This window comes from Bos indicus, chromosome 24 (assembly GCF_029378745.1).
Source record: "Bos indicus isolate NIAB-ARS_2022 breed Sahiwal x Tharparkar chromosome 24, NIAB-ARS_B.indTharparkar_mat_pri_1.0, whole genome shotgun sequence".
NCBI lineage: Eukaryota > Metazoa > Chordata > Mammalia > Artiodactyla > Bovidae > Bos > Bos indicus.
This window is the reverse complement of record NC_091783.1, coordinates 21,405,312-21,428,634: the sequence shown is the minus strand read 5'-3', so window position 1 is coordinate 21,428,634 and position 23,323 is coordinate 21,405,312. Positions and strand designations below refer to the sequence as shown.

General features: G+C 41.4%; 1 protein-coding gene across 8 annotated transcripts in view; it reads right to left on the bottom strand.

Moving 5' to 3' along the window:
- RPRD1A (regulation of nuclear pre-mRNA domain containing 1A) overlaps positions 1-1,796 on the bottom strand; it is a 78,726-nt gene extending 76,930 nt beyond the window's left edge. For 3 of the 8 annotated variants that reach the window (XR_011563775.1, XR_002183602.2, XM_019986751.2), the window contains exon 1: positions 1,530-1,793. Coding sequence is in view for 3 of the 8 variants with exons in the window: in XM_019986751.2 (XP_019842310.1) it covers positions 1,530-1,680 (151 nt within the window). In the remaining 5 variants the exon portion in view is untranslated. Of the gene's footprint in view, positions 1-1,529 lie in introns of all 8 variants that reach the window. The other 5 variants (XR_011563774.1, XR_002183601.2, XM_019986750.2 and 2 more) reach the window with 3 other exon arrangements.
- Positions 1,797-23,323: the final 21,527 nt, after the last annotated feature.

The window sequence follows — 23,323 nt, the reverse complement described above, 5'->3', positions numbered from 1 at the left end:
GTTATATTTTAAACTCTGCAAACCAAACGGTCTAATGTAGTACTTCATTGATTTATGTCTTCTTGATTAGTAAGATGAGTATCATTTACTGGTCTTTCAGGTTTCTGCTCATGTGAAATGCCTTTAACAGTATGGCCACTTTTCTACTGATCTGTGGTAGTTCTTAAGAATAGTCTGGGTAACAATCCTTTTGCTCTTTCTCCCTCCCCTCCCACATAAACAATATAAAACTGTTGCTGATTTTCATATCTAGTAAGGTTGATAAGCAAAGATAATTCCTGCCTTCTCAAAGTTCAGAGCTATTTTCCAGACATTCATATCTGTTTCTCAAACCCTTTTGGCCACTCACAACTGAACTTCTCCATGAGGGCCAATACACACACATTCAACATATGAAGTGAAAAACAGGACTCTACATCAGTTTTTTCTAAGTAATTAACAACAAGCAAATATACAAGAAAATCACAGCTTGTCTCCATTCTATATAAACAATTTGGATATGGTATTAATACAACATATGGCTTTCATATGGATCAGTACACAAGCATCTATTTGATTAATAACTGTTTGCTAAATGCTTAAAAAATAATATCAGGTACATCAGGATGCCTGAAACAACAATGAAGAGTCTACTCTCTTTATCCAATGAATTAAGAATTAAGGTATAAATCCAGATTAAGCAGATCAAATATTTTAATTTTCAGTCGCACCATCATACAATCAGTTCTCCTGGATAAATTTGCTCTGCAGTAATGAAATGATTCTTCTAGATATTTTAGTGACAGCAGACTTCAGCTGGAAAAAAGTTAACTTCACTTACAGAAGCACTATCCAATGCTTTGTAAAATAAAGTCACTACCCTAAAGACGTATAATAATATAGCAAGAAAGTACCTTAGATCACCTAACTAATACATTTTCAGGTAAGGCACTTGCGATCCAGAAATTAAGAAATCTCCCTAATCCAGGTCCTCCTAAAATCTACAATCCTCTAAAATCCACAAATTCAGGATTCTTTCCATTACATCATGCATCTTATTTTAGACTCCCCCAGTCTAGAAACTGATTCCTCTCTTGATTTTACAAGATTGAGTTTTGTGTTATAGAAATAAAATTATTTCCCAACCCCATAACAATCTTTTAATTTCCATACTTCCCAATTTTGCCCTTCCCCCTATCCTCCATTAGACTGTACACAATGAAAAAAAAAACCTCACTGCTAAATTTGAGTGTAATTAGTAGCGGAGTCCTGAGCCCCTGGCTACTGTTTCCACGTTAAACAGTAGCACTAATCCTTTATATCTTATCCAACAACACCTACTAAACATCGCTTCGCAGGAAGCGCGGTGCACGCCGCTCCTCCTCGCCGGCAGCCCACCGACGCCAGGGAGCCCGGGGCGCCGGGTTAGGGGCGGTGCGGGGCACCCGGGGGCTGGGGTCGCTGGGGGAGTGGGGATCGCAAGGAGCGCGAGGAGGGGGGTCCCGGAGGCTCCAGGGAACAGGCCGGGGGGCGAAGAGCGGCCGACTCACCTTTCCGCAGCTCCCGCTCCCACACGGTGACGATGGGTCGCGAGTGCTTGCGATGGTGGATGAGCCACAGGGACAAGGTCTGCACGCTCTGCTGCGAGTTGCTCAACTCCGACAGCTTCTTCTCCAGCGCCGCCTCGGAGAAAGCGGACATCCCTCCGGCACCGCGTTTGCGCCGTCCCACGCGGTGAGGCTGAGCGGAGGAGACTTTCGCCGCCCCCGCCGCGGCCTCGCCTCCTCACCCCACCCTTCCCCACGCCCTCACCACCACTGCCGCCACATCCAACACCGGCCGCAAACCAGCAAGATGGCGTCCAGCCGGCAGTGACGTCACGGCTGACCGATGCCCCGCCCCTCAACCAGGCGCGGCCGAGAGGCGGGAACTCCTAGCGGAAGGGGCGGGACTGAGGATAGTGCTGAAGAGGCGGGGCGAGTCTGGGCGGGAGGCGGGGCGGGTCGGGGCGGGAGGCGGGGCGGGTCGGGGCGGGTCTGGGCGGGAGGCGGGGCGGGTCTGGGCGGGAGGCGGGGCGGGTCTGGGCGGGAGGCGGGGCGGGTCTGGGCGGGAGGCGGGGCGGGTCTGGGCGGGAGGCGGGGCGGGTCTGGGCGGGAGGCGGGGCGGGTCTGGGCGGGAGGCGGGGCGGGTCTGGGCGGGAGGCGGGGCGGGGTTGGCCAACCTCCTCCTAGGAGAAGCTCTCTTTTCCAAGGGATATTTAAAATCGCCTCATAGGTGTTTAAATTTAGTACAGCCACTTTGGAAGATAATATGGCGTGATATAATCCATTTTATTATACACCTTTCTTGTGACCCTGCGATTTCCCTAACTGCTATCAATGCTAGGAAAACACCAGCATGTTTGCCAGGCCTAGAACCTTTCTTCTGGGAGAAACTATGTCTCCAAAGGGGTAATTAAAAATCCCTTGAACACCAGGCGTTGTGTGGTCCAGCTCCGTAACAGAGAGGGGTTGGGACTTTAAATAAATGGCTAAATTATTTGTGATAGTTCATATTACAGAATACATGCAGTAGTTTAAAAGATTTATAAATCCAGTGGTGGATTGGGTTTTTTTAAGTTGCAAAAGAAAAGATACAGAATACTGTTTCTTTTATAAAAATGTATATTTTATAAGAATTCATAAGTATGTAAAGGCATGGCAAGAAGGTCTAGAAAAATACACATTGCAGTAATAGTGTTGTAAAGACAGGATAAGAATTGGCACCCTTAAGCTCTGTCTGAATTGTTTTCATCTTTTACAAGAACATATTCATGTATTACTTACAGAATTAAAAACTAATTTCAGAATTCTCATAATTAATTTAGCACATTTTGACATAGCATTTGTCTGAATTATGATACATCACAAAAGAGAAGAGGAGATACTGTCATATTCTAAATATGAATGCAAAAAAAGAAGGTACATAAGAAACCACAGGAATGCCTAAGCCATGTTTTGAGAAGCACTGCTTAAGAACTTTCCACCAAGTAGGCATCAAATAGACCTATTTATTTGAAGCAGGGGCTGCAAAACATTGTAGATGTATGTTAGTGTTAGTCACTCAGTCGTGTCCAATTCTTTGCCACCTCATGGACTTAGCCTGCCAGGCTCCCCTGTCCATGGAATTCTGCAGGCAAGAATACTGGAGTTGATAGCCATTCCCCTCCAAGGGATCTTCCCAACCTAGGGTCAAACCCAGGTCTCCTGCATTGCAGGCTGATTCTTTACTGTCTGAGCCACCATGGAAGCCCAAAGATGTACTACATGCAATTAATGTATGTTTTCAAATGGTTAATTTTGTTATGTGCATTTTATTTCAGTAAAAAAAAAAAAAAGAAACCTAATAGCAATGACTACATTTATTTCACATTCTCCACATTGTAATGGATCCAAACAGTTATGAGGGCTCTTATGTTTACCAAACTTAGGATAAAAGAAAACTTACAAGCTAAAAAAGTTGTCTTAAGTTAAATTTTGTGTTTTTTTTTTACTTAAAAATTTTTTATTTTTAATTGAAGTGTAGTTGATTTACTATATTAGTTTCAGACGTACAAATAGTGACTCAGCATTTTTGTAGATTATACTCTATTTTAAGTTATTAGAACATGATAGCTATAATTCCTTATGCTCTGTATATGTAAATCATTAATAAACTTATGTTCAATGGTGTATTTCTCCAGTTAAAAGAAGCATACTGATGTTCGTATACAAAGACATACAGTAACAGGGTACAAAAGATTTCACTTACAAGTTTCCAGATTTGAATGTTCTTGTCAAATGATAACATGTAATACATTTTATGAACTGAAAGAGTAGAGAGATTTTTTCAATGCTCTCAGGTTATTACAAATTAATCCTTTATACAATATATTACTCTCCTCTATTCTGATAATAGTACTAAATATAATAAATGAGGGAAAGCTGTTCAATCTTATCACCAAAGGTTTGCATGGCTACTGTCTTCACCAGTCACCTAGCCAGCTTCTATATAATTTTAGACCAGGAGCTTTTAGGTTATGAAGACGATCAGAGAAAAATTCAATAAAAAGGACCTAAGCAAGTGCTGGTATCAAGTTACACGACATCAATTCATTGTTCCAGTTGTCTCGTGAAGCATAGTAAACCATCCCAAAAGAGTGACTTTTCAAACAATAACAATCATTTTATTTTAGCTCAAAAACCTGAGGAATGACCAAGGTCAGTTAGCATTTATGAGGTCACAGTCAGATTGTGGCTAGAGTCACCTCAAAGGATTCTTTGCTCATGTTTGATGCCTGGACTCAAACCACTGGGAAATGAAAGAGCTAGGGCCTTCAGATCCATCTCTTCTCCCTTCTCTCTCTTTTCTTATCTTCTCATCTCCTCCTCTTCTCCTTCTTCCTCTTCTTCACCTCTCTCTCTTTCCCCACTTTCCTCCCTCCCTCCCTCCCTCCCTCCTTCATCTTCACATGATCTCTCCACATGGCAACCCCAGGATATGCAGATCTCTTAGAGGACTGCAGAAGTCTCCTAGAGTGAGTGTCCCAGGGGCAACTGGAGGTCACACAAAGTTGCTTCTATCTTTTCTATTAGACAACACAGTCAAAGCCCACTCCCATTCATGGGAGTAGGACATAGACTCTACTTTTTTTTTTTTTTTTTTTGAATTTTTGACTGCATCACATGGCATGTGAGATCTTAGTTCCCTGACCAAGGATCAAACCTGTACCCTCTATGTTGGAAGCACAATAGAACCTCCTCTTGATGGAGGGAGCACCAGCAACCCACAGACATGTTTCCAAGCATCCTACTGGATGTTTCCCACTTTTTATCTTCAGTTAGTCCTTGGTATAATACCTAACGCCTAATGTGATTTTCTTGTCTTTTAGCTAAAACACGTAATAAAACTAACTGTTGGGTTTGCATCCACTTTCCTTTGAGTGCCACCCAGTATCCCCTCTAGTATCTTTTCCTTGTGAATCAACCATCAGTTGATTTCTGGTTAACTAAATTCAATGTGTTGTTATTTAGTCGCTAATTTGTGTCCAATTCTTTGTGACCCCATGGATTGTAACCGGCCAGGCTCTCTGTCCATGGGATTTCCCAAGCAAGAATACTGGAGTGGGTTGCCATTTCCTTCTTCAGGGAATCATCCCGACCCAGGGAGAGAACCCATGTCTCCTGCATTGGTAGGCAGATTCTTTACCACTAAGCCACCAGGGAAGCCTAAATTCAATTAATAACAATTTTTTTTTTTGGCCTTACCATGTGGCCCCACCAGGGATTGAACCTGTGCTCCCAGCAGTGAAAGCACAGAGTTCCCACCACTGGACCATTAGGGGATTCCCTACTAACAACTTTTTTATATGGCTTACACCACAATAGACAAGACATTCACAAGTCTAACATCCCTGTCATTTCACACCCGGGAAGGGATGTTTCTGTCTCCAACAAAGTGGAGGAAGGGGGATGCTATAAGTTGCCATAGAGAAGTAATGGGAAAGGTAAGTGAATGCCACCCAAGTCTTCGAAACTTTTTCAAAATTTCATAAACATGAGCAGGCAATGATCAAAATAGAGTTGTTCTGGATATAATATTGACCTCTCAATGTAGAATATATATTATCGTAAAAGAAAAATGTACTTACATTTCTATAGGCTTCTCCGGAATCTTTAATAATACCAAAATGTTTCAGAAAACAAGAAATGAGGAAGTCAGGTACTTTGGCCTGCACATATTTTCCCCATACACATAAATACTGCCATAAAGCCATTGTCACATCTGATCCAACAGCTCATCTGCTAAAAAAGGAATATGAAGCTCTGACTTCAGTTCAACAGCAGATAATGTTCTCTAAACAACCTTCTGATGAATGGAATCTTGACAGTAGATCTGAATTTCAGAGTGAAATATCCTGCAGGCTGACTTCATCTGCCCTGGGTTAAAATAGGGAACTGAGAAAGTAAAAGGTAATCTGAAAGCTGATAGCTAGTGCTACCCTAAAACAATAAAAACCACCAGTTATTTTTACCAGCACAATGAGTGTATTTGGGAACAGCTTGCATGTGTTAAATAGTTTCAGTCATGTCTGACTCCTTGTGACCCTGTGGGGGATCTTCAGGGCATACAACTGTGGTATGCCACAAGGAAGCCCAGTAAAACAAGAGTGAAAACTCTTACAGAGAAGGGAAAGTTGGGAGGAGCTGTTAGAACCAGAAGGTCCATTGAAGGAAACGGGAGTTTGAAATATAGTGGCTTTATCATTGGCTGGGCTGTTGCCAGGCAAGGACAAAAAATTTCCCCTCCTTCTGGTGGTAGCAGTGTGGCTTCTGCTGGAGAGACAGGGTTTCTCTCTTCCTTTGGGGATCCAGTGATAGGTGTGTGAGAGCTCCCCCTTCTGGCCTTCCAACTCCATTTTAGGGCTGTTCAGTCGCTCCGTCGTGTCCGACTCTGGGACCCCACGGAATGCAGCACGTCAGGCTTCCCTACCCTTCACCATCTCCCGGAGCTGGCTCAAACTCATGTCCATTGAGTCGGTGATGCCATCCAACCATCGTCCTCTGTCATCCCCTTCTCCTCCTGCCCTCAATCTTTCCACTTTAGTGAGGTTTACCTTTATTAATTTTCACTCTAGGCTGTAATGTTCTAGAGTAGGAAATGGCAACCCACTCTAGCATTCTTGCCTGGAAAATTCCATGGACAGAGGACCCTGGCAGCTGCAGTCCACAGGGTCACAAAGAGTCGGACACAACTGAGTGACTGAGCACACAGGCTGTAACGTTCCTAACAAAACATCAATTTAGGCCTTACAGGATATAAACAATAACCAGACAAGGCCATTCTGAGACTGTAGTGAAACAAGTCCCCAGTGAAGCCATGAAAATGGCTAAAATCTTCCTCTTACACCTACAAGGATGATTACAGCTTCTTTACCAATGATAGCTCCTGCCCAATCTTAATCCTTTGGCAGTCCAGATAAAAATTACCAAAGATCTACCAAATTGTCCCTGTGTCCTGACAGCACCCAATCCAAGACAGTTTCCTACCTTCCCTAAAGACTCCTTAGAATCTGCCAGCATAAGCTCAGATCTTGTAATAAACTCTTCCCAATACCTTCTTAATGATACATCCCCACACATCACTATACATTCCCTGGGGTGGGCTCTTCCTTGCTGCAGCAAGCTAAATGAACCTAATTTTAACTTTAAATGGTTCTTGTGGTCTTCAGCTAGTGAGTTTTAATATGGGATATACATCAAAATTTTAATAGGGGTTAGCTATATGGGTAAGAAAATGGTAATCTCTTCTTTCCAATGTTTATATTTCAGTATGGTTGACTTTTTGAACACAAGCATGTATTATTTGTATAATGAGAAAAAATAATAAATAGAATAAACAGACTTTGATTGGAGTTAGGGGACGGACCTCCAATGTGTCTCTCTTGTCTATAAGAAAAAGGTCATAGTCTAAGCATGGCATGCAAGGCTCTTATTAACTCAGTTCTGCCATTCCCAGCAGCCCCATCAGCCACAGCTCCCCTCTCTGTGTTCTTGAGCCCTCAAGCAGTGATAAAACTTTGCTAATTATTTCCCAAATCCTGTACAATTTCATTTTCCACTGCTCTATTCATCTATCATGCAAACAATATCCTTCCTGCAAAACCTGGCCTTTCCTTCCCCAAATAAAGAAGCTCCTTTCAAAACTGGTTTGAATTGGGACTTCCCTGGTAGTCCAGTGGCTAAGACTCTGTGCTCCCAGTGCAGGGGACCTGAGATTGATCCCTGTTCAGGGAACTAGATCCCACATACCTCAACTAAGAGTGCACAGGCTGCAACTAAAAAAAAAAACCTCCCACATGCCACAACTAAAGATGCATGAAGGAAGATGCTACGTGCTGTAACTAAGACCTTTGCAGCCAAATAACAAATATAAAAAAATAATAAAATAAAATTGGCTTGACTCAACAGACCAATGGACAAACAAAATGTAGTATATACATACAATGTGATAATATTCAACCATAAAAAGGAGTGAAATTCTGATACATGTTACAACACAGGTGAACTTTGAAAATGTGCTGAATGAAATAAGTCCAACCCAAAGGACAAATATTTCATGATTCCAATTATATGAAGTACCTGTACATGCATGCTAAGTCACTTCAGTCTGACTCTTTGCAACCCTATGGACTGTAGCCTGCCAGGCTCCTCTGTTGATGGAATTCGCCAGGGAAGAATACTGGAGTGGGTTGCAATGTCCTCCTCCAGGGGATCTTCCCAACTAAGGGATCAAACCATCATCTCCTGCAGGTCCTGCATGAAAGTGAACACATTCAGTCGTGTCTGACTCTTTGCAACCCTATGGACTGTAGCCCAGGGGATCTTCCCAACCAAAGGATCAAACCAGCATCTCCTGCAGGTCCTGCATGAAATTGAAGATGCTCAGTCGTGTCCGACTCTTTGCAACCCTATGGACTGTAGCCCAGGGGATCTTCCCAACCAAGGGATCAAACCAGCATCTCCTGCAGGTCCTGCATGAAAGTGAAGACACTCAGTCGTGTTCGACTCTTTGTAATCCTATGGACTGTAGCCCGGTAGTCTCCCCTGTCCATGGGATTTTCCAGGCAAAAATACTGGTATGGGTTGCCATTTTCTCCTCCAGGGGATCTTCCTGACCCAGGGATCAAACTCAGGTCTCCCGCATTGCAGGCAGACTCTTTATCATCTGAGCCACCAGGGAATCCCATAGTTCCTGCATAGCAGGCAGATTCTTTACCCCTGAGCCACAGGGGAAGTCCCATAAGTAACTAGAACAGGCAAATCCATAGAGACATAAAATAGCAAAGAGGTTACTGCAGCTGGGGGGAGGAGGGAATGCAATGCACTGCAGATGTTTGCTTCCTTGTCTGTCTCCACTTCCAGACTCTGAATCCTCAAAGGACCTAGAACAGCTTGGAGCCACTGTCTGATTCTTCTTGGGAACTCTGTAGGAAGAATATTGGAAGGCCAAGCAAGCTTTGGGAGATCTTAACAGAGCTTCATACAAATTAAAGGCAATTAGTCCAGGCTTCTAATCAGTGCCTTAGTCACGTCTATAACATCCTAACCCATTATATCTCCAGCCTCCGTTCAGAAGTCAAGTCACTGGAATTCTTTCTACTGAGGGCCTCAATTTTTTTAAAGCTTTTATGATGAGTGGAAACTTGCTCACTCTGTGACTTACCCATTGTCCCAACTTCACCCTCTGAATTCTTATTAAATGAGCCTATTTCACTTTCATGTGACAGCCCTTCAGGTATATGAAGACCATCATTGTATTCACTCATTAAATCATTTTTAAAAATGTATGCTTGAATAAGAAAAAAGCAACCACTGACCTTGGGAACTAGTCTGGTCCTCTCAGCTATGTCTAGGTGGCATCAGTTATTGGCCTGGCACTCACTGATAGACAAGGTATTTTCCTTGATGGACATAAACAATTTCACAGAACACCTACATCAATCTAGACCACTCTGCGACCTTGACAGCATGAGGTAAAACAAAACAAAAACCAGATCACTTCATTAATCTTATCTAAGCAGTTATAAAAAATAGGGTTACTGTGTAAACCACAAAAAAAACTGAACATCCCCCCTCTCGTTGTTAATATAACTGCTGCTGCTATTTTACCAATTACAGTGTTAGGTTTGCACTCTTCCCTCTATCCTGAAAAAACTCATTAAGATACGCAACCAGGGAGTTATTACAGCTTCTGGGCAGCGTCCAATCCAGAGCAATGCCCCATTTCCTTCTCTCCCAAATCCCTAATATACTTACTGCTCTTTAAGTCCTTGCTAACAACTGGAGTCACTCCACAGTTTCTCCTGGTGCCCTTTCTCCCACTTTGCAACAGGCTGGCAAACCACCTCGTTTAACTGCGGGTGTGTAACTATGGCCCACCTGGAGGACACTGACATACTGAACAGCTGATAGGAGCCGGGTCCGAGGGGAGGAGCAATGAATAAAATGGACAGAAATCACTGCCCCTCATAGAAGTTATATGGAGGTGAAGAGTGAACCATGTATGTAAGTGTTATTTGGTGTGTAGGGTTGAGTGCCATGGGGAAAAGTAAATGGGGTTGGTGGGGCCGCGGCGGAGTGTTGATGTGAGTTAGAAGTTTTTAAACAGCCAGGGAAAGCCTCATTGAGATGACACTCGAAAATCTGAAGGCGGGAAAACAGGAGCCAAGCAGTTATTTCATGGTGTGTCAAGCTGACGGAAGAACAAATGAAATGATGCTAACACAGGAGCGTGCCTGGTGTGGCTCAAGAAACAGCAAGGAGGGCTCATATGGCTGGAGTGGGGTGATCAGAGAGGACAGCCATAGGAGAGGGGCAGAGAGAAAACCAGGGCGGGGTGATCAGAGAGGAGAGCCATAGGAGAGGGCCAGAGAGAAAACCAGGGCGGGGTGATCAGAGAGGAGAGCCATAGGAGAGGGCCAGAGAGAAACCAGGGCGGGGTGATCAGAGAGGAGAGCCATAGGAGAGGGGCAGAGAGAAAACCAGGGCGGGGTGATCAGAGAGGAGAGCCATAGGAGAGGGGCAGAGAGAAAACCAGGGCGGGGTGATCAGAGAGGAGAGCCATAGGAGAGGGCCAGAGAGAAACCAGGGCGGGGTGATCAGAGAGGAGAGCCATAGGAGAGGGGCAGAGGGCCAGAGAGAAACCAGGGCGGGGTGATCAGAGAGGAGAGCCATAGGAGAGGGGCAGAGAGAAAACCAGGGCGGGGTGATCAGAGAGGAGAGCCATAGGAGAGGGGCAGAGAGAAAACCAGGGCGGGGTGATCAGAGAGGAGAGCCATAGGAGAGGGCCAGAGAGAAACCAGGGCGGGGTGATCAGAGAGGAGAGCCATAGGAGAGGGCCAGAGAGAAAACCAGGGCGGGGTGATCAGAGAGGAGAGCCATAGGAGAGGGCAGAGAGTAAACCAGGGCGGGGGAGGGAAGAGCAGTCACATAGCCCTGGACCTGGGCTTTTACTCTGCGAAACGAAATTGTTGGAAAGTGTTGAACAGGAAAAGGACATGGTCTTATTACATTTCAGTTTTAAAAAGCCAACATTCTAGCTTCCATGTCAAGAAGAGATTGAGGGGGCTGGACCAAGGGGTTAGGAGAGAGATCGGACATAGGTTTCCCTGGCTATCCGTAAGCAAAAGTGATCTTATAAAATTTTTTCTAAGCTGAAATGATGGAAGGAGAAAAAGCAATTATCTTAGGACACATCTTGCTAATGATGGAAAAAATAAATCGCGATAAAGCACAGATGCTTACGCCAACAGTGAAAAGCTCAGGTGCCTTGATGCTGAGATGCTGAGTGTAGCTCAGTTCCCAGGGAAGGAGTTTGGCAGTGCCATTCTCCAGCTTTGGGTGCAGCCTCCATAACCCACTAGCTGCTAAACACTATTTTCGCCTTTCTCTTTTTCTCCATAAAAGCGAAAAATCCTCTTGAGATTTCTTTCAGTGAGTAGATATTTTCCCAAAAGCAAAGTGGCGAAACTCAAACTTTCCGAAAAGCAGGAGAAACCTGTACTTGTGATAATCCTGTGAAGGATGATGGTGAGTGAGACCAGGCTAGAAACACTGAGGATGAGAAGCTGGCAGATTCTGGATATATTTGGCAAATAGAACAGGCCAAATTTACTAAGAAGGCAAGGTTTGAAAGAGAAAAGTCAAGGAAGACATTAGGGTTCGCAGCCTGAGCTGAAAGTGGAAGGCTGACCATTGTAATTAACTGTGGGAAGACACTGGGAAGGCAGGTTCCTTAAGGAGGAAGAAACAGAAATTCATATTAAATTTGCAGTTATAAGTGAAGATGTTGGGTAAGCAACTGAATAGCCTGCACTTCAGAGGAGAGGTCTGGGCTGGAGTTTCCATTTTGGAGTTTGGTGATATGAAAGAAAGACAGTGAAAGTCGCTCAGCTGTGTCTGACTCTTTGCCACCCTATGGACTATGCAGTCCATGGAATTCTCCAGGCCAGAACACTGGAGTGGGTAGCCTTTCCCTTCTCCAGGGGATCTTCTCAACCCAGGGATCGAACCTAGGTCTCCCCCATTGCAGGCAGATTCTTTACCAGGTAAGCCACAAGAGAAGCCCAAGAACACTGGAGTGGGTAGCCTATCCCTTCTCCAGGGGATCTTCCTGACCCAGGAATCGAACCGGGGTCTCCTGCACTACAGGTGGATTCCTTACTAACTGAGCTATCAGGGAAGCCCTAGTTCAGAGGAGAGGTCTGGGCTGGAGTTACAATTTTGGAGTTTGGTGATATACAGTATTTAAAATCATGAGCCTGCATGAACTCACTAATGAGTGCAGACTGACAGAGAAGGTCTCAGGGCACTCCTGTATTTAGAGGTTGGGAAAATGAGAAGAAATAACCTAAAAATAGCCAAAGGATATTAGGCATTGGGATAGGAGGAAAGCAGTAGTGTGGAATCCTGAAATCCAAAGAATGCATTAGAAGGGAATGGTCAATTATGTCAAATGCTGCTACTTAGCCAAGATGAGGATGAGAATTGACTGGCAATTTTATGTTTTGTTGACTAGAAAGATTTAGCAATATTTTCCTTTGGTCTTTTCAGGAGAAATATCTGATTCTATAATCCCTTTTTAAAAAAAAAATCACCTTCTACTGCACGCCTTAATTTACCTATGTATCTTATTGTCTGCCTATTCTTCTAGAATGAAAGCTCTATTAGGGGAGGGTTTTTTTGTCTGTTTCAGTACTTAATAAAATATTACATAGACTAGCATCTGATCATAGTCAAAGCTCAGTAAGTATTTGCTGAAAGAATGGCTTTCAGATCCATCGCTATGTTGGCCTGACATCTATGAACATGCCTGCTTGGCAATGTTTCTCTTGAACCATTAGAGTATGTTCTGGCCAAGTCCTGGAATACTAGAATGGTTCCTCTTTGTTCAAAGCCTGGTGTTTTATGGTGCAGCCTAGCAAGCCCAGTCTGTCTGGCAGGCAATCACCCTGCTCTGTCATGCCTCCCTATTCAGCACCGCGTACTTTCCTGTGAATTGGAGAAAAAATCCGAGGCCAGCCAGCCCTGCAGAGTTCAGGACACAAGACACATCTCTAATGTGGAATCAGGTAATTCAAAGCAAATGGCAAAAAAGGACACCAGACAACAGATCAGGAAATCCTTTTCAAGATGGGGTGCCCAGTGAGAACTCCCCCAATGTTTCAGCTTTGGAAACTGACAGGACCTGAAGCCTTTTCTGTGGCATCAAATGGTGCTGAGACTTTTGTCACACCAATGAATTTAACTGAGCTTCATTTTCCTTATCTGCAGTATGAAATTAATCAGGTCTATACTGCAGAGTTGTTATATGAACTGAGAGAATTATGTTCAGAACTACAACAGACCTTAATAAATGCTATTATTCTTTTTTTTTCTTTTCGGCTGAGCCGTGCAACATATGAGATCTTATTTTCCAGACTGGAGATTGAACCCTTGCCCCCTGCATTGGGAGCTCGGAGTCTTAACCACCAGACTGCCAGAGAAGTCTCAATGCTATTATTACTTCATAATTACTTTCCCTTTGCTAAATGTTTACAACTAACTGCAAATGGTGACCGCAGCCATGAAATTAAAAGACGCTTACTCCTTGGAAGGAAAGTTATGACCAGCCTAGATAGCATATTCAAAAGCAGAGACATTACTTTGCCAACAAAGGTCTGTCTAGTCAAGGCTATGGTTTTTCCAGTGGTCATGTATGGATGTGAGAATTGGACTGTGAAGAAGGCTGAGCACCGAAGAATTAATGCTTTTGAACGGTGGTGTTGGAGAAGACTCTTGAGAGTCCCTTGGACTACAAGGAGATCCAACCAGTCCATTCTGAAGGAGATCAGCCCTGGAATTTCTTTGGAAGGAATGATGCTGAAGCTGAAACTCCAGTACTTTGGCCACCTCATGCGAAGAGTTGACTCATTGGAAAAGACTCTGATGCTGGGAGGGATTGGAGGCAGGAGGAGAAGGGGACGACAGAGTCTGAGATGGCTGGATGGCATCACTGACTCGATGGACATGTGTCTGAGTGAACTCCGGGAGTTGGTGATGGACAGGGAGGCCTGGCATGCTGCAATTCATGGGGTCGCAAAGAGTCGGACACGACTGAGCAACTGAACTGAACTGAACTGAAGATAAAGTGGAAGAGATTTTTTAAAAATTTTTAATTCCATACAATAAAAAAGGAGAAAATTGTCCTTTTGTTTCTGGCTTATTTCACTCAGCATAATGTTTTCAAAGTTCATATAAATTGTAGACAATTTTATTTTTAAATTGCATTTTTTTCTTAAGAATGAGAAGTTCTGCAATATGCAATCTCTTATGTGGTAAAAGAGTGATTTGAATCTTTTTCCATGACCACTCAATTTCCATGTTTTATGTATTCCTCCTAAACAAGAACAGAAAATACCTTTATATTAATTCAAATACTTCTGCCCATTAGCAAAACTTATTAGGATAACTTATTAGCAAAGTTATCCTCATATAGATCTTAGATAGATATGTTAAATGAAACTGGATCTTTTTATTTGCAGGGCAGGAATAGAGACACAGACATAGAGAACGGACTTGTAGACACAGCGGGAGAAGGAAAGGGTGGGACGAATTGAGAAAGTAGCATTGAAATATATTCATTACCATGTGTAAAACAGATAGCTAGTAGGAAGTTGCTGTATAACACAGGGAGCTCAGCCTGGTGCTCTGTGACAACCTAGAGAGGTGGGCTGGTTTGGGGGGTGGGAGGGAGGTTCAGGATGGAGGGGACATATGTGTATTTAGGGTTGATTCACATTGTTATCAGAGAAGGCAATGGCACCCCACTCCAGTACTCTTGCCTGGAAAATCCCATGGATGGAGGAGCCTGGAAGGCTGCAGTCCATAGGGTCGCTAAGAGTTGGACACAACTGAGCGACTTCACTTTGACTTTTCACTTTCATGCACTGGAGAAGGAAATGGCAACCCACTCCAGTGTTCTTGCCTGGAGAATCCCAGGGATGGGGGAGCCTGTTGGGCTGCCGTCTATGGGGTCTCGCAGAGTCGGACACGACTGAAGTGACTTAGCAGCAGCAGCAGCACATTATTATGTGGAAGAAACCAATACAATATTGTAAAGCAATTATGCTCCAATTAAAAATAAATCTTAAAAACTGGTTCTTTAAATTGACACTAAGAAAAACAAAACAATTATTGAATGCAAGTGGCATCATCTCTAAATTATGGCCATCCCGTTTAGGCAATGGCAACCCACTCCAGTACTCTTGCCTGGGAAAATCCCATGGACCATGGACGGAGGAGCCTGGTCGTGTTGGACTCGACTGAGCGACTTCACTTTCACTTCTGTTTATAAAACTGGAAATTGCATTAAAATTCCACAAGGCGGCAGACTGGTTCTATTAAATCAGGTTACTGCACTGATTTAAATACAGTCTAGATAGCCCGTGTATTGGCATTTCCAAGTTAAAAAAAACTTTCTAAGACAACACAAGGAATCTATGAAGGCATTTTCTCCCAGAAACAACTTTGCAAATGATGATTAATTTTGTAAATCAGTTCATAAGAATTCTTTACCATTAGATTAGTTGTAATAGAATCATAGAATTTTACACATAAACTTAAAAATGATTTAACTATATAATTCTTGCCCCAATGCAAATATATTTATTCTTGGCTTAACAAAACATGGCAGTTCTATTGTCCAGCACAGGGAACTCTACTCAATATTATGTAATAACCTAAGTAGGAAAACAGTCTGAAAAAGAATAGATATATGTATAACAGCATCGCTTTGTGTACATCTGAAATTAACACATTGTAAATCAACTATACCCCAATATAAAATAAAATTGTTTTTAAAGAACCCTTATATATACCTTTCCTCTTAACAAAATGTCAGTGGGGAAAATTGCTAGCGGAAATTTTAAATGCTGTGGAAAATGGTATGGTGGTTCCTTAAAATATTAAACATATGATTCAGCAATTCCATTTCTGTGTATATACTCAAAAGAACAGAAGCAGATACTCAAATAGATATTTGTTCATAGCAGCATTATTTACAAAAGACAAAATATGGAACCAATACTACATCATTGGACAAATGGTTAAATGCAATGTGGTATATACATACAGTGGATACTATTCACCTTTCAAGAAGAGACTCTCTGACACATGCTTCAACATGGACGAATATTAAAAATATTATACTAGGTGAAATAAGCCAGACTCAGAAGACCAGATACCACATGATTCCATTTATATGGTGTACTTAGAATAGTCAAATACATGGAAACAGAAAGTAGGACCATGGTTTCCAAGGGCTGGGGGTAGGGAAGATAGGGAATTATTCTTCAATGGATACAGTGTTTCAGTATAGGGTGGTGAAAACGCTCTGAAGATGGGTGGTGGTGATATTTTCACAAGAGTAAAAATGTACTTAATGCCAGTGAACTGTCCACTTAAAAATAGTTGAAGCAGTACCATTTATGTGTTTGTTTTACCACACACAAAAAAGGCATCATAAAGTAAAATTCAAGTACAGAAAATTTATCGTGTGTGCTCGTCTTCAGTCACTCAGTCGTGTCCAACTCTTTGTGACTCTATAGACTGTAGCCCACCAGGCTCCTCTGTCTATGGGATTTTCCAGGCAAGAATACTGGAGTGGGTTGCCATTTCCTTCTCCAAGGGATCTTCCCAACTCAGGGACTGAACTCATATCTCCTGCATCTCCTGCACTGGCAGGTGGATTCTTTACCACTGAGCCACCTGAGAAGCCCCACAGAAAATAAATAAAGAATACTAAATGGGACGGGACTTCTCTGGCGGTCCAGTGGTTAAGAATCCACACTTCCACTGCAGAGGGGCACGGGTCCCATTCTCGGTCAGGGAACTAAGATCCCGCACGCTTCACAGTGCAGCCAAAAAAATAAAACTCCCCCACCTCACTGTATATACTTGAAATTTATAATCGTACATCCACACCCTTGTATAAATAAATAATTTGTACATTGTACAACTAAATTACCTAAAGTTTTACAGGAAAATTTGCTTTTTAAGTTTTCATTGGAGTTCTGTAAGCTTTAATACATATGTAGATTTGTACAATCATCGTTAGAATCAGGATACAGACTGGTTCCATCACTTCAAAAAATCTTGCATTACCATTTTATAGTGACACCCTCACCACAACACCAACCCTGGGAAACTGCTGGCCTGTTCTTCCTCTCCTATTATCTCCTCCAGAACGTCATAGAAATGGAAATATCCAATATATAACCTCTCGTTATCTCTCTTCCACGTAGCACAATGCCTTTGATATTCATGGAAGTTGTATACATCAACTGCCCAGTGTTTTCATTGGAAAAGTACACGTGGGAAGATGCCGGGGTGAACTCAGAGAGGGAACAGGGGCAGTCTTCTGCGTCTTTGTGTTCTTTTTGGCCAATTGTATTGGTTTTGTCATTTTTTCTCCCATTCCTGAGCATTGCTATTTTGTTCCTTACTGAATAATACTGCATGGAGCAAACACCAGAGTATTATGTATCCATTCAACTGTAGAAAGATATTTGGGTGGTTTCCAGTTTCTGGCAATCCTGTATAGAACTGTTATACAAGTTTTCAGGTAAACATAAGTTAACTACTCTAGGGTAAACACTCAGAGAGGGATTTCTGGGTCATAATGTAGGTTTACTTTTATAAGAAATTGCCAAATAGCTTTTCACAGTGGGTGTACCTCTTTGTACACCTGCCAGCAGTGTATGCAAGTCCCAGATGTTCTACATCCTTGCTGGCAATTGGTATTGTTTTTTATTTTAGCCATTCTAGTAGGTGAGTATCTTATCTAGTAGCTGAGTATCTTATCATGGTTTGAATTTTCCTAATGGTTAATGATGCTGAATACCTTTCATGTGCTTCACATGTCCTTTTTGGTGATATGTCTGTTCAAGTATTTTGCATATTTTAAAAAAGTAGGTTGTTTTATTAAAGTCTGAGTTTTTTATATGTTCTAGATAAAAGTCCTTCATTGAATGTTATTTGCAAATATTTTTCTTTCAGTCTGTTGAGACTCTTACATTTTCAAAAAACCAAAATTTTTCATTTGATGAAGTTCAAGTTATCAATTTATTCTTTTGTAGACTAAGAGCTCTTTGCTTAACCCCAGGTCCTGAGGATTATCTCATGTTTTTTTCTAAGAGTTTTATGGTGTTGTACTTATGATCTATTTTGGGTAAAATTTTGTTTGGGTAAAAAGTTGTTAGGTTTAGGTAGATGTTCTTTTTTCCTCTGTAATGTTCAATTATCCCTATTCCATTTCTTGGAAACTTCTGAGTTCTCCATTGTGAACAGATAAGTTGGTTGTATTTGTGTAGGTCTATTTCTAGACTCTGTTCTACTCCATTCATTTATATATTTATCTCTTAACCAACACCAGAGTCTTGATTATAGTAGGTTTATAGTTAGCTTTATTTTTTGAGAAGATGACTGTGATTGACAAACTGTAGTCAGACTGATCAAGAAAGAAAAAAGATGCACTTTACCAATAGTAGGAATGATATCACTCTAGAACTTAAGTGGATAAATGATACACAGCTTTATATCTATAAATGTGGCAACTGACATAAAATGAACCAATTTTTTGAAATACATGAATTACCCAAACTCATTAAACATGAAATAGATGGCTTGAATATTCCTTTATCTATTAAAGGAATTGAATAAATAGATTAAAAACCTTCAAAGAAAACTCTAGGCCCCAGATTGTTTCAATGGTGAGTTCTAACAAAAATTTAAAGAAGAAATAATACCAATTCTGTAAATTAACTATTTCTAAAAAATAAAAAAGGAGGAAAGACTCCCCTCCTCATTTTATGTAGCCAGCATTCTTCGGACACCAGCATCAGACAAGAACAGTACAAGAAAGCTGCAGACCAATATCTGCCATGAGCTTAACAGAAACAAAAATCTTCAACAAAATATTTGCATATTGAATCCAGCAATATACACAAAGGATAACACACTGGGCTTCCCTCACGTGCTGGTGGCAAAGAATCAGCCTGCCAAAGTAACGAGACACTGGTTTGATCCCTGGGTCAGGGAGATCCCACATGCTGTGGAGCATCTAAGCCCATGCACCGCAACTATTGGGCCTGTGCTCTAGAGCCCAGGAGCCACAACTACTGAAACCCCAACCTCCTTAGAGTCTGTGCTCCGCAACAAGAGAAGCCATGAAATGAGAAGCTTGTGCATGGCAACTGGAGAGTAGTCCCTGCTCTCTGTAACTAGAGAAAAGTCTGCACAGCAACAAAGACCCAGCACAGCCAAAAATAAACAAAGTTATATCTAAAAAAAGGATAACATATCATGTACCATAAGATTTACCCTAGGAATGCACGGTTAGTTCATTAATTAAAAATTAATTAATCTACCATACTAAATGTATCAATTGATACCAAAAAAGCATTTGACAAAATTCAACATTCATTCATGATAAAAATTCTCAGCAAACTGAATAGAAGAGAACTTCGTTAAGATGATAAAAAGGCATCTCCAAAAAACTTAAGCTAACACTACACCTAATGGTGAAAAACTGACTGCCTCTCCTGCTAAGATAAGAACTAAGCAAAGATGTCTACTGTCACTATTCCTATTCAACATCATACAGAAAGTCTTAGCCAGGGACTTCCCTTCTGGTCCAGTGGTTAAGACTCTGCTTCCACCCCAGTACGCACAGGTTCCATCTCTGTTTGGGGAACTAAGATCCTGTATGTTGCACAGCACGGGTGGAAAATAGGGGAGAGTCTTAGCTAGTGTGATAGTCATAATTTAAAAAAAAAGAAACAAAAGGCATACTGCATAGAAAATCTCAAGCTATCTACAAAAATCTCCTAGAATAAATGAGTTTAGCAAGGTTGTAGGATATACAGTTAACACAGAGAAGTCAATTGTATTTCTACATATTAAAAAATAAATTAATAATTGAAATTTAAAAAAGAATGATTAATAATGTCAACCCAAGTGGCACTAGAGGTAAAGAACCCACGCAGGAGACATAAGAGATGTGGATTCAATCCCTGGGTCGGGAAGATCCCCTGGAGGAGGAAATGGCAATCCCCTCCAGTATTCTTGCCTGGAGAATCCCTGGACAGGGAAGCCTGGTGGGCTACAGTCCATAGAGTCACAAAGAGTTGGACACAACTGAAGCAACTTAGCATACAAAACCACAAAAGATTCAATTTCAATAAAATGTTTGCAGAATTTGCACGCTGAACACTATACACTGAGAAAGAAAACTTCAAAGACTAAATAAATGGAGAGATATACTGTTGCTCACTGATCAAAGACTAAATATGGTTGTCAATTCTTCCCAAATCCATCTGTAGTTTTAACCTAATTCTAATAAAAATACAAGCACAATACTTAAAAAGTTTTACGTTGTTTGTTTCTGCCATACAATAACAAGGATCAGTCATAATTATACATATATCTCCTCCCTCTTGAGTCAATCTCCCTTTCCCTCGTCTCATCCCTCTAGGCCATCACAGAGTGCCAGACTGGGCTCCCTGTGTTATATAGCAACTTCTTACCGATTTTACATATGGTAGTGTATGTATATCAGTGTTACTTTCTCCATTCGTCTCACTCACTCCCTCCCTCACTGTGTCCACAAGCCCATCCTCTCCATCTGTGTCTCCATTTCTTCCCTGCAAATAGGCTCATCAATACCATTTTTCTAGATTCCATATGTTTGTGTTAATATATTTATTTTTCACTTTCTGACTTGCTTCATTCTGTATAACAGGCTATAGCTTCATCCACATCACTAGAACTGACTCAAACTCATTCTTTTTATGGCTGAGTAATATTCCATTGTATATATGTACCATATCTTCTTTATTCATCTGTTGAAGGACACCTAGGTTGTTTCCACATCCCGGCCATTGTAAATAGTGCTACAATGAGCACTGGGGTACATACCAAGCATAACAGTTTTGGAGACTGAAAAATTGATTCCAAAATTTACATAGGAAATCAAGGAAATAGAATAGCCTAAACATTTTGGGGGAAAAAAAGGTATGCAAACTTGGAAAATCTATGATTTCAAGACTTAACTGATTTCAAGAATTATTATAAGGCTACAGTAATAAAGATAGAATAAAAACTTCAGTAATAGACTCAAACAAATATGGTCCAAAAGCTGTAGTAATTAAAAAGTGTGATGCTGGCTTTAGGATAGATATATAGACCAATGGAATAGAAGAGAGCCCAGAAATAAACTTTATATATGGTTTTCAACAAGGGTGTCAAGACTATTCAGTGGAGGAAAGGACAGCAATAAATGGTGCTGGGAAAATTGGATATCCACATTCAAAAGAGTGAAGTTGGACCTTTATGTAATACGATTCAGAAAAATTAACTCAAAGTGGATCAAAAGCTAAAACCATAAAACTCTTAGAAGAAAACATAGGGGAAAACCTTCATAATATTGGACGTGACGATGATTTAGACATGACACTAAAGGTACAGGCAACTAAAGAAAAAATAGATAAATTGGACTTCATCAAAATAATTTTTTGTGTGCGCTGAATGACAGCATGAACAGAGTAAAAAAGTAACTCAGAGTGAGAGACTATGTTTGCAAATTGCATATCTCATAAAGGATTAATATTCTGAATACGTAAAGAATTCCTACAACTCAACAACAAAAACCAAACAACTCAATCTAAAAATGGGCAAAGAAATCTGAACAGACAATTCTCTAAATAACATACACAAATGTCCAATAAGCACATGAAAAGATGCTCAACACCATTAGACATTAGGGAAATGGAAGTCAAAACCACAATGAGACGTGACTACCAAAAAGCAACAGACAAACAGAAAACAAATATTGGTGAGGTTCCAAAAATTGGAACCCTTGTACTAGTGGGAATGTGACATCGTGCAGTCACTGTGGAAAACCATATGGTAACTCTTAAAAAAACAGACATAGAATTACCATATGATTCAGCAATTTCACTTTTGGGTATATTATATACCCCTCAAAGAACTGAAAGCAGGCAAACTGCTATTTGCACTTATGTTCATACTAACAGTAGGGTACCTGAAATAGCCAAAAGTTGGAAACAACTCAAATGTTTTCACTGAGTGAATCGATCAACAAGATGTGTTATATACATATAATGAAATATTATTGAGCCTTAAAAAGGAGAGAATTTTTGACATATGCTTCAACATGGATGAACCTTGAAGACATTATACTGAGCAAAATAAGCCAGACTCATGTGGGCAAATATTGTATTGTATGATTCCATCTATATGATGTACCTAGAATAGTCAAGCAGTAAGTAGAGTCAGAAAGTAGGCCAGGAGCTGAAGGAGGGAAGAAAGGGGAATTATTGTTTAAAGGGTTGGGCTTTCCAGATGGCACTGCTAAGTCACTTAAGTCGTGTCCGACTCTGTGCGACCCCATAGATGGCAGCCCACCAGGCTCCCCCGTCCCTGGGATTCTCCAGGCAAGAACACAGAGTGGGTTGCCATTTCCTTCTCCAGTGCATGAAAGTAAAAAGTGAAAGTGAAGTCGTTCAGTCGTGTCCGACTCTTAGTGACCCCATGGACTGCAGCCCACCAGGCTCCTCCATCCATGGGATTTTCCAGGCAAGAGTACTGGAGTGGGGTGCCATTGCCTTCTCCAATAGAATTATGGCAGCTTGCTACTTCCTTATTCATTATACTTTGTATGTAAACATATAAGTTGGGAGTTTCAAGTTCCACTCCATCTTTGGAATAGGAGTTTCTTTTTGGTCTTTATCATTTCCTCCCTCTCTGCACATCTCCCTTCCCCTCCACTGCTACTCTTTCTTAAACCCTTGACTTCATACGATGGGGATATTCAAGGAGACAAGTTTCTAGACTTCTCAAATTCTAGTAATTTTGTTTCTAATATGCTGAAATGCTTTTCTTTAATCCTGAATGAGAATTATATTAATTAAATTTGTATCTTTCCACTTCACTCTGTTAACATGGTTTATGACGGTAATGGGTATTCTGATTAGGCATCTTTGTATTCCCAGGGCCACCTTACTTGATCGAAACATACACTTCTGAGTTTGATTTGCTGTTTCATTTAGGATTCTTACAGGAGACCTAAGAGACGTGGGTTCGATTTCTGGGTTGAGAAGATCCCTGAAGGAAGGCATGGCAACCCACTCCAGTATTCTTGCCTGAAGAAATTCTTCCTATGAACAGAGAAGCCTGGTGGGCTATGGTCCATAATGTTGCAAAGA